This window comes from Plectropomus leopardus, chromosome 20 (genome assembly GCF_026936395.1).
Source record: "Plectropomus leopardus strain MGB_pleo_1.0 chromosome 20, ASM2693639v1, whole genome shotgun sequence".
In the NCBI taxonomy this organism is placed as follows: Eukaryota; Metazoa; Chordata; class Actinopteri; order Perciformes; family Serranidae; genus Plectropomus; species Plectropomus leopardus.
In genome coordinates, this window is record NC_142195.1 from 10,896,928 (window position 1) to 10,912,713 (window position 15,786).

At 39.2% G+C, this 15,786-nt stretch overlaps 1 protein-coding gene across 2 annotated transcripts in view; it reads right to left on the bottom strand.

The window, feature by feature from the left end:
- The window catches only part of nedd4l (NEDD4 like E3 ubiquitin protein ligase), a 58,577-nt gene extending 45,083 nt beyond the window's left edge, over positions 1-13,494 (bottom strand). For both annotated transcript variants that reach the window (XM_042509807.2, XM_042509805.2), the window contains exons 1-4: positions 13,144-13,494; positions 10,206-10,279; positions 2,972-3,053; positions 183-221 (exon numbers count right to left, since the gene is read on the bottom strand). In XM_042509807.2, coding sequence (XP_042365741.2) covers positions 183-221; positions 2,972-3,053; positions 10,206-10,279; positions 13,144-13,188 — 240 coding nt within the window. In that variant the 5' untranslated portion in view covers positions 13,189-13,494. The remainder of the gene's footprint in view (positions 1-182; positions 222-2,971; positions 3,054-10,205; positions 10,280-13,143) is intronic.
- Between the last annotated feature and the right edge of the window lie 2,292 nt (positions 13,495-15,786).

A 15,786-nucleotide genomic window follows, 5' to 3' on the forward strand; every position in this document is an offset into this window, starting at 1 on the left:
GGTCTGTATGATTACAGTTTAGGAGGAGGTGGGACTCTCAGTTAAACTGCAAACGAAGATTAACAGCTCTGACACTACCACTCTAGAGTAAACAAGTGCAATAACAGACCATCGTAGTGGGGGTTACTGGGCAGAATCTGACACATAATAAAGCATGCAAAGAGTCCAAAATGTGAACTCACTCTGAAGTAGAATTCCTCGTTCCATTTGGGATTGAGGGTCTGAAACACAAAGCATGAGATGTGGTTAGACTGATAATTCTTTACACCATCATGTGTTTATACCAAAAACAGCACAGATGTATGAAACCTATCCAACTCAGAGTGAGAGAAGAGAGCCCAAGTGAGAAATTAGGCTCAATCTTGTGCGTCAATGATCCTCTTAGGTTGTTAGAGGAAGTTTGGAGCTAACAACATGTCCCAGTGATTGGCATTAGTCCCTAGATTAACAGCCATGAGGATTTTCATCCACTTTTAGGATGGATGTGCTCAGCATGTGGACGCACAGACTCTCTCCTTGTCCCTCACACATTTGATATTTTATTGGGCTGAAAACTATGTGACACATCTTGTTAAAATTCCTCCGATGATTGAAAGGACTTAAACACTAGAATGTCAATGAAGCCTTAATTTCACAGGTCACTCTGATTAATAAACATTTTACGACATTTTACGACAGCGATAAAATAGCATCTCTGTTAAAACAACTGCTGAATCAGCAGAAATACTGATGAACCTGCTGCCCTTTGACAAAAGGCCAATTTGCAGGGTTCCCACACACATTTGTACCTATGAATTTTTATTAAGAAGTCCAAAAATAGGTAGCCCTAAAAATGCATTCCCAGGCATTTGCAGATGAGTAAACTGTTAGCTCTTGCTATTTCTTTTCTTTTCTCGTTTTTTAGTGAGTGCAAAGTGCAGTACAAAAAACAACAAGGGAACTGATTAGTGACAGGAAATGCATACAATGGGGGTAGATGTAGACAGGAATATAGACAAGACAGGACAAAACAAGACAAACACACAACCGACATACAAAAGATAATCGGGCATAATAGTATTTGCTGTTATTGATATGCAAACCAGTTGTACTGAGGGGGTTAATGAGGGCACTCGTGTGTAAACATAATCATGACTATGACTGCTTTATCCACTGAGCCACCCGACGTCCCGCAAGTAAGACATTTCTGCCACCAACTAGATTCATATGCCAACAGATCAGACTGGCACATACAGATACATATATGGATACTTCACATAACATCAAGCCTCCAATCAATGATCACACAGCAACGCAGCTCTGCATTTTAAAATTATTCACACATTTTTTGTATATTGTTGAACTTATTTTGGGATTTTATGAACATTAAGTGTTTCTCTACACATTCATTTATTTGAGGCTGCCTTCCACAATTAAAACATCTGCTTCTACATGTTGATTTTTCTATTTTTGGAGCTTAGTTGTTCATTAAGATCACTATTGGAATATATATAGGCTGCCATTTGGTTATTATTGCACCACTCTCTTGCAGTGCTGGGCATACTCTGGGCACAGACAGAGCAGCAGAACGCCAGGCACAATGAAAGTGAAACTTAAGTGTTAAATGTGCTGGGTCTTAAAGTTGCTCGCTTTTACAGCAGGTGCTCCTCTCATCTACTGACCTGATCAGCTCTGATCAGACCGACAGATCAATTATCTTCCACCCTGCAACTCAAACTGCTTCTGATGGGGAAAAACACTTTTCCAGAATATTCTGTTAGTCCCAAAGCATTTCCAGGCATGGAAAACATCCTAACTTTTTCAGGAATGGTAAGACCATGGGAACCCTGAATTTAACTCTAAAATCTGTCAAATTCTTGAAAATTTCCAGTAAAGAACGCCAAATATCAATGTTTGGTGTATGCGTAAGGTAACTTATAGTTCCTAATGTTAATATCAGACCACCTCTTCATTTCTCATCATTTTTTATGCCATCTTGCCACCAGCTATACTCTCATCCTCAACGACAAAGACGCCATCAAAGGTGTCCCACTTAAAGACACACAGAGCCCACGGAAGAGCCGAGCAGTGATGCTTCATTTTCTGCTCCACATAGCAGTGCATTGTCAGCTATTTATATCCAGTGAGGCAACCATGGCCACTGGCAGCATATGTCTGCCTGCATGGAGGCCTGAGCTGCCCGACTCCAGCAGAGGGTAAGCTGGCAGCTACATGTACCTTAACTAGCAAGAAAGGAGGCATTTTCAAAGAAGCTGAGTCAGGCTACTTTACAGTGTTAGAAGCAAACAGCTTCGTTGGGATTTCAACTCTGCTTATAATAGAGCATGTAATGCAGAATAACATGAAGTAAACGTTCTGCATTACATGTTATTCACACAAACTCTACGGACTTTATTTTAAAACATGTGGCCCAGAGCATTCTACAATGTGAGCAATGGATATGGAGATTTGGTTCATAATCACAGCCCACTTCAGCATTAAAATATCCTCTGAAGAGTTTACACTAATAGCAAGTAATAGCTCCCCCTGCTGTGAATAGATTTCCTCCCCAAAATAGGCCACTGAGGGGAAACGAGCTTGCCCAGTGTCTCCCTCTGCTCTCTACTGAGCAGAAAAGGAAGCACTGCCTTCTGGTACCTTCCTGTGGTTTCCATCTCTAAAGATGTGACATGTGCCTTGATTTGTGGGAAAGGTAGTGCTGGGGGTGGAGAGATTTGGAGGATCGGTTAATCTCAAACCTGTCACCAGGAAGGGGAGTGAACAAACCCATTTTTAATAGGCTGGACAGTAAATGCGTAGTGCAGGTGTGTGGGAGGGGATTACTGTGCAGGAGTGGCCAATCTGAACGGTGCGAACACATTAGAGTTCATTAGGTCTGAAACTATGAGCCAAAGGTCTGTGCAGAACACAGAAAGGAGCAGCACTATAATACATATACATGCATCAAATCATGTCTTACTTCAGGACTTACCTTTTTAATGGTTTTTGTTTGGACTAAGGCAAGCTCTTTGTTTTCATCCGCAACATAAAGGGACAGCTTGACATAAGGATCACTGCAGAAACGAAACAAGAAAAAAAATCAGTTCTATCTCGAGTGTTTCACAGTTCTCACTGTGAACTGTGAAGCTAGTCTACATTCACAGTTACAAATCTGCTCCACACAGTCATATTATTTATCTATCCAATAACATTTCAAACATTTACAGATAGTATTGCTGACAACAAAATACACACACTTTAGAACCAAAACAATGCTTTTCCAAATCTTTTTTTCCACAGTCTAAAAAAAAAGCCAAAATATGATGAAAATATTTGAACAGAATTATGGTTTACCTCGAACAATATTTGACTAAGAAGTAAAAATTTGACAAAGCGGCAACTTAGTTAGTAACTTTAATTAACAAAAATATATGTCATATTTTCCAAAACTGTCACCGAATCCACACAGTAGTAAATGAGACAGACAATCCGTGAAAAAAAAGGGGGGCATCTAGTAGCTCAGCTCGTAAGCGGGCACCCCACGAATAAAGGCAATGTCCTTGCTGCAGTAGCAGCAGGTTCAATACCAACCTGCTGTTGTTTACAGCAGGTCAACCCCTGTCTCTCCTGCCTTCATGCTGAAGCTGTCTTATCAATAAAGGAAAAAGCCCCCCCAAAAAAATCTAGGAAAAAAAACAAGCACATAAAAAAATGATATTCCTCTGCCTCCTTGTAGTGCTTCTAACAGAATTTGCAAGAATCCACAGCATATGAACAAACACACAGAATCAGAGTCAGTAATTCATGTCCGTCACTGCTTGTGTGGTCAAACCGCCAAAATAGGCAGCGCTGATCAAATATGGATCAAGATTCTGACACTGCCTTGTCTATTTCTCAACTCATATGTTTTCAGAATAATTCATTAGTGTAACGTTTAGCTATAAAATGAGAACATTTGGGACTCAGCTGCCATATTGAAAACAGTCAAGCCAAAACCAAACAGAGCCCACTGGGCGGGTCACAAACTCTCATTTTACAACTAAACAAACAGTGTATCAAAACAGGTTTCTGCAAACATTTCAGGAAAGAAATAGGCAATGCAGTAACAGAATAACAATTCATATTTGATCAGTGCCGCCTAGTCTGACAGTTTAACTGCAGTTCACATGGAGAGACTGACAGCTGCTTTAGAGACTCCTCTGCTCTGATTTATTGTTTTCCAGCAGCTGTGGTGGATTCTAGCAGATGCCATCAAGAATCTACGAGAAGGAGGAGGAACATGATTTTTTTCACAGATCATCTGTCTAATGCACTACTGTCTTGATAAAAGATACTGTAGCTTTAAGCACTTAAGTTTTTAATGCTATCTACAGAAAAAACACTTTTGGGTATAATAGGAATCCCCTTGTTGTACAACAAAAGCATACAGGATGCTGCACAGCTCAGTGTGCCTAAATTTAGTTTGTCCCACTTCCAGTCTAGCATCATATTAACCGTGGACGCAGGTGCCAGAGCCTGTATTTCTAGGCTACCTTCACTCTGACACACTGCTTGTTTCCAGACCTGAAACCTGAGTCTGCCACCAACAACCCCAGCAGATAAAAACTGCTTGCATTTGGGTATTATGAGATAAGGCTATAATGTCTTATTGACAAAGCAGAGAGCTAAAAATAGAAATTGCAACACATTTTGAGGTGAGCAGCATAAATAGTAAGCAGAGTATGTGACTGTGCCATTTAAAAATAGCCAATTGGTTTATTTGAAGGTGCTGACAGGGGAGAAAATCTCCAGCGTGTTCTGGATAGAGAGGCAAATTTGCACTATTCACCAGGCAGACCAATTACTCTACTGATCTCAGTCCCAACAGGCAACACAGCGGACAGTTTCGGGTTGTAACATTTCTAAAAACCTCCCTGAGAAGAGAAATTTTTAAGAGGTCTGAGTGTGTGATGATAGTGCATATGGTTTCAATCAGTGACTAAGCATATTCCTACATGAAACATTTAACTTGTGACTAAACCTGGATTACAAAATCACTTTTACACATTCATATGCATTCCTGTTGTCTGTCCACAACAATTGCATTTTGTGTAGTCTACATAATGTAACACAGGTAGCATGAGGAGAGGTGGCACTATCAGTTAAACATGGTGGCTGAGGGTTTTTTGGTTTTTTTTTTTAAATACATAGTTACACTGTTTACAGCTGCACTTCCTCGCTCTCTCTTATTGTTAATGTTTACAACAGTCATTCTGCTGTACCTGCCACCAACCAAGGAAATAAAGATTGCTGTTGTACAGCCTTGTTATATGTACCTCTTGATTAAAATTTAAAACTGTATGCCCTCTGCATTTTTGCAGATTGTGTATCTGAGGTATGTCTCCTTAAATGGTTTTGGAATTACAATATTTAACCTAAAATGTGCACGTCTCACATATTGCTTTGCTATTCTTCAGCCTTCAGTGGGGCAGCTCCCAGCATGTTTTGCGCAATATAGGTTCAGTGTCTCACACATGACCATATCTCATTGCAGGAAAAAACAAAGGCTGACCACACCAGAGTAATATAGTTAAAGCTTCATGCATGCATTGGAAAAGGCATGCTGTATATTAATAGATCAATCATGGGATTTTATGAATCGGATCGGTCAAGTGAAGATCGATTTGAATCGGAAAATTGATTTTTTAAAATCTATCATGTAAACACGTCTTAATTCAGAATCCACTATAAAACCTGACTTGAATATTTCATGACTGACTAAACTGCCACTTATTTTTTATTCGTATATTAATGGTTTGGTTTATAAAACATCAGAAAACAGTGAAAAATGACAATCACAATATCCCAAAGCCCAACATACCATCATCAAATGCCTTGTTTAGTCTGACCAGCAGTCTAAAACACTACTTAAATCAATAATTGGTGATCCAAAGAGTTGACGATCAATTTTCTTAACAAATCTATTAATTGACTTATTACTCATCTAATGCACTGCCGAGGGGTCAAAATTTCCCATTAAGCCTCCAATCACAGCCCCACCGCTGCTCATCTACTGTGCGTGTCCTGAAATTACTCCTATCAATGTGAACACCATCTGTTACATTATGAGCATACTATACATTGATATAACCGAAGTCATTTCAGGACACACCTCCTCTGTGTTATTTCAGGACATTCAAAACAACAAGCTGTTGGCTAAGTGAAAAACAGAGACACACATTGTCTAATTCCTCACACCAACTCCATAACTAGCTTTCAGTCTTCCCAGATGACACCAAGGAGTTTAAAATCTTTTTTTCTCCATGCCCTGGATGAGATGTTGGTGTTGTGTGTGTTGCATTTCCTGTGTAATAAATGAAATTTTGATTGCTGTGGCTACACTTGACACACAAGGTAAAATTTGATTTGAAATTGCAATTCAAACCATCTGAATGTGTTTTAAATCTGATTTGCCATAATCACTTTCCAGGGGATATTTTTTTGCCATCCAGACTTGATATAAGCAGCAATGTGATTCCAGTATGGATGTATCCAAAATTAGATTTTGCCTGCCAGTTGGAGCACATTCATGCATTGATTTGAAGGAAGTAGCTGAGAGGGGGGGAAAGGAAAAGAGCAAAGGCAGGGATGGGAAATATTAGAAAATGAGCAGCGAATGTACCAAAAGCAAAACTGCTGTTACTTGATTGTTAATTAACGTCTCCAGGAACCCCACAGCCTCTGATTGTGTGTTTGTGTGCTTCTGTGATGTGCTGTGACTCAACTAAAACAATGGCCCTACTGTATCTCGACTGCACTGAGACTCCTTCTTGTCTCCTTCCCTCTATCAACAAAAATCCTGCGGAGGGAGACAGGCTACTTCAGGTCAACAGTGGTAGATGAAAGCTAGCACGGGTCGCTGGTTTTAAATGGTAGCTTGGCGCACTTGTTGTTCGACTGCGTGCGAGTTCCTCGAGTTTCTATCAACACCTTGCTAGAACAACAAAAACAAAACCTCGGGGTGTTTCACTTAGTCCGAAATAACAGAGCAGAACACAATAGATCAAAGTGGCAGCAGAATACAGCAGCAACGGGTTTGGAGCAAAAGAAAGAATAAAAGAACAAGCCAGCACTGTTTGAGCATCTTACGAGGTGACAGACTGCCAAGTCAGCACTGTCTCCTGTGGTAGCTCGCCACACATCCAGACCTCATTCAGTGTTTCTTCATTACAGTTCAGATTTCTCCTGAGCCAGGCTGAGCTGTCCTGCCAGCGGGGCGTCAGGATGCTAACACATGCACTCTGGCATTTTGAGGAGCACTCACACAGTGCTAAACATGCCAGACTCGTTCTTCGACAATGTCCGCTTTCTCATAGCTCAGATACAATGCATTACTGTAAACAACAGTAGGGGCAGTGTTCAGATTAGGATGAGGCTTACACGAGTCATATGGTGATTTCAGCCAAATGCTAGGTGCGTAAAAAAATGCAGTTTTAAGTATTTCCCCAAAAAAACTGTGGCATGGTAAGAATGGCAATCACAGTATTTTTTACCTCGATACGATATTGTGATGATATTGCAGGGTGACTGTTAATGCTATCTAAAAAAAATCATATGAGATTTTTGACAAATAATCATCACTAATGTCGATATAAGGAATAAGTGGGTAAAGGCAAATGATAGAACAGCTGAAACAGTCCACGAAGTTCAGATTACAATTCTTTCTTGTAAAGCAACCTTTAACACAAGGTAAAGACAACACTTATGATATGACAATATCCCAAATCTAAGACGATATTCTAGTCTCATATCACGATACCATATGATGCCAATATATTACCCGGCCCTAGTCTGGAAAGAAACTATTTCATTTTGATTTTATGAGTAAAGCTTTGCTCCATATGGTCACTGTCTCATTTAGACTACTCTTTTATTTTCTCGTGCTTGCTGTTTACCAGAGGAAATTACTGATCCAGTAAAAGAATAATATGCAGTACTTTTATTTGCATTTCATTTTAGTGTACAGACATATTCAGGTATTATGTGGACTTTTGTAGGTGACAGAGCTGACTCTTGAGCAGTAATCTCAATTCAACTGTCTCAGACATGTAAATTCTGAATGGAAAAAAGCATCATTGCAGATAATGAAATATATGTGGATCCTTACGGTAGATATAATCTTCATTTTTGACTGTCTTAAAATTAATTTCACTCTCCTCCCATGCACCTTATTTAATGTGTGGCCTAGTGTATGCAGGGCTCTACAATTAGAATTGCTTGATTGCTAAGGGCAAGTAAAATTCCACACAAGGCTAGGAAATCTAGCAAATCACGTACAAAACAGAACATAACACATTGTTTTTTTCCAGAGCTGATGACGGAAGTAGCTAAGGAGTGAGCCGTCTCGCTTCCCTCTCATCTCTGTTGACAGTTGCATGTACACAGCTAGGGTTTAAGTGTTATACCAGTTGCAAGGTATACTGTGGTATAAACGAAACTGATAACATGTTTATCACGCCATGTTATTCATTTACGTAGCCATGGTATTGACAAACACTGGATGGAGAATCTCATCTTTATTTTAGCTATGTTCAAAAAGGAGATTTTTTTATACATAGATACTTACATTTGAAAAAAACAGGTTTCAAGTTTCAAATATAGTAACAAAAAAAGTTTCATTCATTTAGGGGTCACTGTCACTGATAGTAGGCCTACTATAATACTGTAATACTGCAATACCTCATACCGTTGCAACTCTATACACAGCACTGGCTGAGAAAATAGCAGCATATAAAGACAGATTTAATTAGCTGAAGTGCAAGCATTTCAAATACCCTTAAAACAGGAGTTTTGTTGGCTGGCATTAGAGGATGTGGGCAAATCTCCAACTTTACATTATGCAGATTGCTGCAAGTTTGAGAACAGGAAGATAAAACAGGGTACGTTTTTAAAGGCACGTCAAGTTTTTGAAAATCATTGCAACATGACAAATTAAATTGAATCTTTTTTGTTATCTGATAACAGTTAGCTAATAAGACATTTTGTATAAGGGCTTGACTTTAGGCACGTAGATTTCCAACCGCATAAGAGAAAAAAAAGCATTAAATTTGAACCCTGATATGACATAGATATCGGCATGTCCATGAGTAGTCTAAAAGTATGTCAATGAGCCATTTAAATTTTTTCTTTGAAAGTAATGGCAGCCTAAAACTTCCGGAAAATAAAACAAATCCGGAGCAGAAAGGATGGTTGGCTGTTAATGCATGAGTTTTTGTAATTTAATCTAAACCCATTAAAAATAAACAGGTATTACCCTTAAAGTAAGTCCCATGGCAGAATGATGCATGTGGCCTGGACTAAGAGCATATAAATAGCACATTCAAAAAAAGTTAACTGATATCGCAGTGATTGATGGTCACTCTGTGTACTATTAAGTGATTGCAGCGTTCTAGTACTGCAGGTACAGAGAGGCAGGTTATTAAAATTCAGAGGGCAGAAGTCACAGGGTTTAGCCATGCAAAAAACAACAAAACACAATCTTCAAATACAACTTCACAGAGCGGTATTATGTAACGCTGCATAAAAGTTGTGATAACAGTGGGTTACACTTCATCACAGAATTATACAAGGAGAGAGGAGGTCTGACAGCATAAGAAAAGGCCTCTTGATGAACACAGGACCCTAAAAAAAGTTTAACATCTGTGTCTTCCTACGTGTGAGAAAGCGTGTGGTGTGGTGTGGTGTAATTATTAGTCACACTTTTATCTGGGAAAACTGTAATAGAGGTGGGTTATGGGTAGGATATGAAAGGCAGGTAGGTAATCATTGATGAAAACTGGAGCCTAAGTTCTTTTTCAGGTACAGGAGTGTAGTCAAAGTGCATAACACCGTGCTGTCCAAGGTTGAAAGGACGAACTAAAGCAGTCCTTTTAAATGAAAGAGCAGGATGCTACATGCGATAACATATCTGTGGCTCATCTTGTGTTTGGCTTTTCTCATAAACGTAGCATGTTATGAAACAATTATTATGACGATAAATGTGCGAGCTTTAGAGAGCCAAACACAAGCCAACCTATTAGAATACAGGACTAGCAAGGCCAAAAGAGGTGCACTGTCAGAGGCAGTGAACCTGACCTGAAGTAGCCTGCATCCCCACATCGATCCCACAATGATGACATTAAAGTGGCATAACAGTATAACTCCTAAAAAACCTCTGCTGCCCTAAATAAAAGTCCTGTGATGCTCACCTGGCTCCAATGATGTCTTTCTTCGCCAGATCCATTCCTGCAATAACCTTAACCCGCAGCACTCTCGTTTCATGCTGCAGAAGAAAGAGACGATGAGATGAAGCATTCAATCAGTTTCAAGGAAAAATTATCTCATAACCTCACATTCAAGACACTTCAAACATTAAAAGCTACATTTTTCAAGTCAATGACCCTGACCTTGAAATGAATTGAGTGTTGAATGACTTTAACATTTAGAACTTGGCAGAGGACATTGCATAAGCAATATTAAAATATTGTTAGTTAACGGAGTACTTTACCAACGAAATGATCATTTGTACATCAGTTACTCACCCTGTGTTGTGTTGAAATCATAAAGACAACTTTTTTTAATCGCATGCCTGCAAGGGGAACGAAGAATCCAAAAAGGGAGAAAATTCTTGATGAATTGGAGTGTAAGGGGGCCATGTTTGACAACAGCAAAACTACATCTAAACATCAGCTTCCCAGGTCTCTCATACAGCTTTTGCAGTATAATCCCAGTCTCATTTATCCAGTCGTATGCTCAGTCCTTCCCAAAAACATTAATTTTGACTAAAATGTTCCAATGTAAAACACTTACACATAAACAATCTAACAAACTGACTAGTAGCACGCCTGGGCAAACGCTTGCATTTGAACTCTGCTTAAAGGAATGCACAGCAGAGATTAAACGCGCACTTGCTTCCCCAGGCGCACTTCTTGTTGGTTTAAGCATAAATGAATGTGTATTAGAAGTACTGACCATTGGACTCCATAAATGAGACTTGGATTGCACTGCATGAGTTGCATGACAGTTTGTAGATGGATGCTTTGATGCAGTTTTGCTGTTTTTAATGTGGACCCCTATGCCTTTAATTCATCAAGAATTATATTCATTTTGGATTCTTTGTTCACCACAGAGGCATGTGAGAAAAACAAAGGGTTTTTTTAGGTAATTCAACATAACGTGAGATGAATACCTGATATGCAAAATATTATTTTGAGGGTGCAGTATTCATTTAATGATAAACCATCTCAAACTATGCTTGGTTTACAGCTGCACACTGTTTTCTTTACTTGAGTGCAACTTCAAATTTCTCTAGATGTTTAATCACTGACACACTGCTTCTTGGTGGGTATTTTGAGTAGAATTAATATTTAACTTCACCTCGATTCGTTTAGAGTTTTATATATGAAAAGTGTTAAAGAATGAAGCGCAGAAGGGAGTGGGAGGGGTGGGAACCCAGACGGACCCAGCTGTTACCTCAAGCGAAGGCCTTGTTCAGAGGGTGTAGCATTTCTGAATATTTGCCTCATGGTCACAGGAAGTACAGTGTCTCGTGGAATGTAGACCCACAATTGTCTTTAACCCATTAGCCCTCTGGGGGAGATTACACGATGTGATTTGATGGCTGCGTTATGGTAAATGTTAACCAATAACTAGCCGACCCTTTCTCAAGTTCCCTGTGTTTGTGGATTTTTTTTTACTGGCATGCTTCCCCTCCAGTAATGACTGAGAGAGAGGGCACCACAAGGCTATGAAAGTGAAAAGAGTTACCTCATCAAGAAAGCACTGCAAACACAAACACTGGATGAGTTAGATTGCTCAAAGCCAGTGAAATAAAGTGTATTATTACCTGTTATGACCTTGAAAAGAATTTTATGTAATATGTATCCACATATGTGCTGGTTTATTCCTTTGAAACCTAAGAAAATCAGCATATATATTTTTTCACTAACATATTTGAATATATAATTCTTATATTCAGAAATATAATTTCTGTGCATTTTCCCCCCTTTTTGCAATTTCTAACATTTCTTTTCTTTTCTTTTTTTTGAACATTAATTTTCAGGTTGTTTTCTTGTCACCTATAACCAGTTTCTTGCAATTTGCTCATTGCCTTTTTATCATGTTTTTGAATAGGGTTACATCTTTTTTGCTTGGGTTTCAAATGTTTAAATACATGTGTAGGGTGTCTGAATGCAGCACAAGAAAAACGGATGTCTGTTCAGGTTTCAAAAGGGTTACTGTTTAGTGCAACTAGCAAGACATTTGTCCACTAAGTTAGTATATAAAGGCCACATGCAAATCTCGCCTGTATCCTGCTAAAAGAGTGATAACAGTCAGACTCACACCCCTATTTTCCTCTATGAACCTTGATTATATATGTGAAAAAATTATTTTAGCCATTCATCCTATAATCACAATCCAAACCTCAAAACATACTATTTCTGCATGCACTGATATTGACTGTCGGGTTTCTGATAAGGCAGCTGCTCTGTTTGCAAGTGAATTTATTTGACACTCAGTCGTGTCCTTATTTTTTGACTCGTGACTATCGTGCAATCAAGTAAAACCACCTTAGCATCTTGGCGTCGCTTATCGGTCTGCATCTGCGTGTCAAAGGCAACGCAGAGTTCAACATATAAGTCAACATCGTCCTCAGTTAACAGCGCAAGACGTACGTGCCTCCGCTACTAACTGGTTTGGTGGTGAGCTCACCATCAAACAGCTTTGACTTCTGACAAAAGGTGGTGTTTTATGTGCTTTACGTGCCATCTAACCCCTCCACCCAAGAAATGTCTCCTCTGCACATCTGGGCTTCAGAATAGCACTTTGGAGCTACAAGTCGTTCGTGCATTAATGCAAATAAAGGATATAGTGAAGCTTTAAATGTTGCTCGGTTTAATTTCAATACTCTGGAGTCAAAGGGCTGCATCTGTTACTTGAATAAGGGTTTTTAAAGCAGCGGACACGCAGACAGAGGGCAGGAAACTGACAGCTGCCTGAACATTACTACGGAATGTTACCGTGGGTGAGGGCTTGCTAGCTTTTCGGCTAGCGTTGGTGTTAGCTATTTACGGCTCAACCCCCCTGTGAGAGACACTATCATGGCTGCTGTCTACACAACAAAGCTTTTTCATTATAAATGCTTACCTCATCTTCTGAAAGTCCATATATCGGCTCGTAATTCGTAGCCATATAGCCTGCGGTCCACGCTATACACACAAAAACAAGCAAAGCTAGTTAGCTAGCCTTGAACAATAAAGTCCCACTTTCCTCTCTCTGCCGTGCGGTGGTGGGCAAGTCCACGGAGAGCGCAAGTCACTAGCACGGCACTGCACTTTGTTTCTCAGACAGATAACGTAATCCCCGCCGCCGTTGTCAGCCCAGGACACAGCCTGGAATATAAAAAAAAACAGTGTCCAAAATGTTTCAACTGAGACAGATCGCTTTTGTCAACTCCGAGCTTATCCCCCCGAAACGTTTTGACACTTGACTTCCTCCTAACGGTTCAGCCAATCAGGTGCCACCCTCATGTGATTGCTGTCTGTATCAGCCAATCAAATGCGTTGTGAAATCCCCAAAGCTCCTCAACGGCCAATAAAATATGCAGAGGGCGTGGGGCCAGGGTGTGTGTGTGTGTGTGTGTGTTTTGCCTCTTCAGAGTGTGTGAGGCTTTGTCTGGCTGAGCAATTTACTTCAGCATTGTCAGGATTTTTTTCAGGTATCTATATAATATCTAGTATCATAATTTCCAGCTAACTATCCTCATGAATGTGGTTACTTTCTCTGGTCATTTCCATTCAGCCTTGAGCGCGTTCATGTCATGGGCGGGGCTTTGGAAAACACAGCCAATCACGGCTGAGATTCACAGACAGAATGAAACTACTGAGCCGCATCACGAATTTAGGTCGATGAGGCAAAAGTTAGAGGAGTCACCGTGGGAAATTAAATCAACTCCAGTTTTCTCCTGATCAGCATTGCTATTTTTTTAAGTAAAACAAGCAATAAGAAAGGGAAAATATGATGTAACCAATGCATAACTATAAGGCTATATCAAAGTGACATAACAGCTACTATATGTGAAAATACATAAACATAGATTAATAACATCGAGATGTAGCCCAATGAATGAAAATGTAATCCATAAAAAGACGCTATAAAATGGATAAACATTAGTGATAAATACATATTACTGTGACACAGGGGCCAGGTCTGGCCCAGATTTTATTTATTCATTTAGTCTTAAAAGGCCTGGAATCAGAAGTTTGGTTTTGTTTGCACTTTTTATTATTATTATTATTTATTTCAAAGTAATTAGTTCCATGATCAATTTGAAACGGCTGAATAAATCAGTTGGGAGACTAAGCTTTGTAGAAAAGTATTTTTATATAAAAGTACTTACTATTTACAGTTGGTCTTTTATGATGACCTCTTGCATAATTTATGCTCCCTCATAAAAAATAAATAAATGATGCATTTTTTCATATAGCTTTTGCAGTGCTGAGACTATTATAGGTAATGGGGCTTTTCTTTTGCAATTTGTTATCATTTCATATCATTTCGTTGTCATATCGAGTCAAGTGACTGTAATGTAGTTCACTTTTGTAAGCAGCAATGGTCGTATACTGCCGCCTATAGACGTCTACTACACTAATAAAGTTCTGCCAGACGACAAGAATACAGCTTGCATTGTCAAAGCAGTTCACAAAAGCGCCACTAGATGTCACGATATAGTAACGATATCTTCAGAGTTTGTGCCAGTTAGGCCCTGAAGACCAATGGCAGATGTCCAGTGATTGAGGGAGCAAAAGTCACATGGACACAAAGCGCAGTGACACGCTGTGAACTGCTTGAGTGAGGAAGCTTTGTGTCTTCATCTCTGACTGCAGCTCGTGTCTCAGTCCTCTTCTTTTTGCACAGCACCAACACAGACAGACATTTGCAAGCTGTCACACTAAAAATCACATTCAATCACACAAACACATCCTCTGCTATGCACATAACATGGAAAATGTTTATTATAAATGACAGAGAAATGATTTTTCAAAAGGACAGGAAAATCTGACTTCACTCTTAAACTTATCTGCATCCATCAAACACATCCTGGTTCAGAGGTTTACTGGCATTCATTGCTGTGTCACATAATGGGACTTTTAAATCAATGTGAAGAGCAGATGGTCATATTATATAACATTATTGCTCCTAAGTAGAGCTGAAAAAGGGGAGGGCCAGAGATTTCCCAAGCCACTCTGGATACAATCATTCACTCATTCTGTGCAAATGCTTTGCTTACAATGTTTCTTTTTTTGCTCACACAAATAGCCACATTTATCATTGACATTCATGTAAACATGCCACAATGCCTAAGCTAGCCCCCCAAAAAATCAAGATAAATATGTTGTCTTTTTTTATTATAATAAAATAGAGAGGGCTTCGTTTCACCAATAATTAACAACCTTTATAGAAATCATACACAAATCACTGAAATGTTGCAGACTGAGGCTGTTTCACAATAAGTGCAGAGCTCAAATTCACCTCTATTATGACTTTGATAGCAGAGGCAAAGTGTGACTAAGTTCATATACCTAAGTACTGCATTTCATTACAAATTTGAGGTACTTGTATTTTTGCTTTAGTATTCCATGTTTATGCAACTTTACACTTCAACTTCACAATAATTCAGAGGGAAATAGTCTACTTTTGACCTCATACTTTTTTTTGACAGCTATAGCGTCATTTCAGATGCTGTTTTACCCACAAATTGATCAAAACATACTGCTTATACATACATAC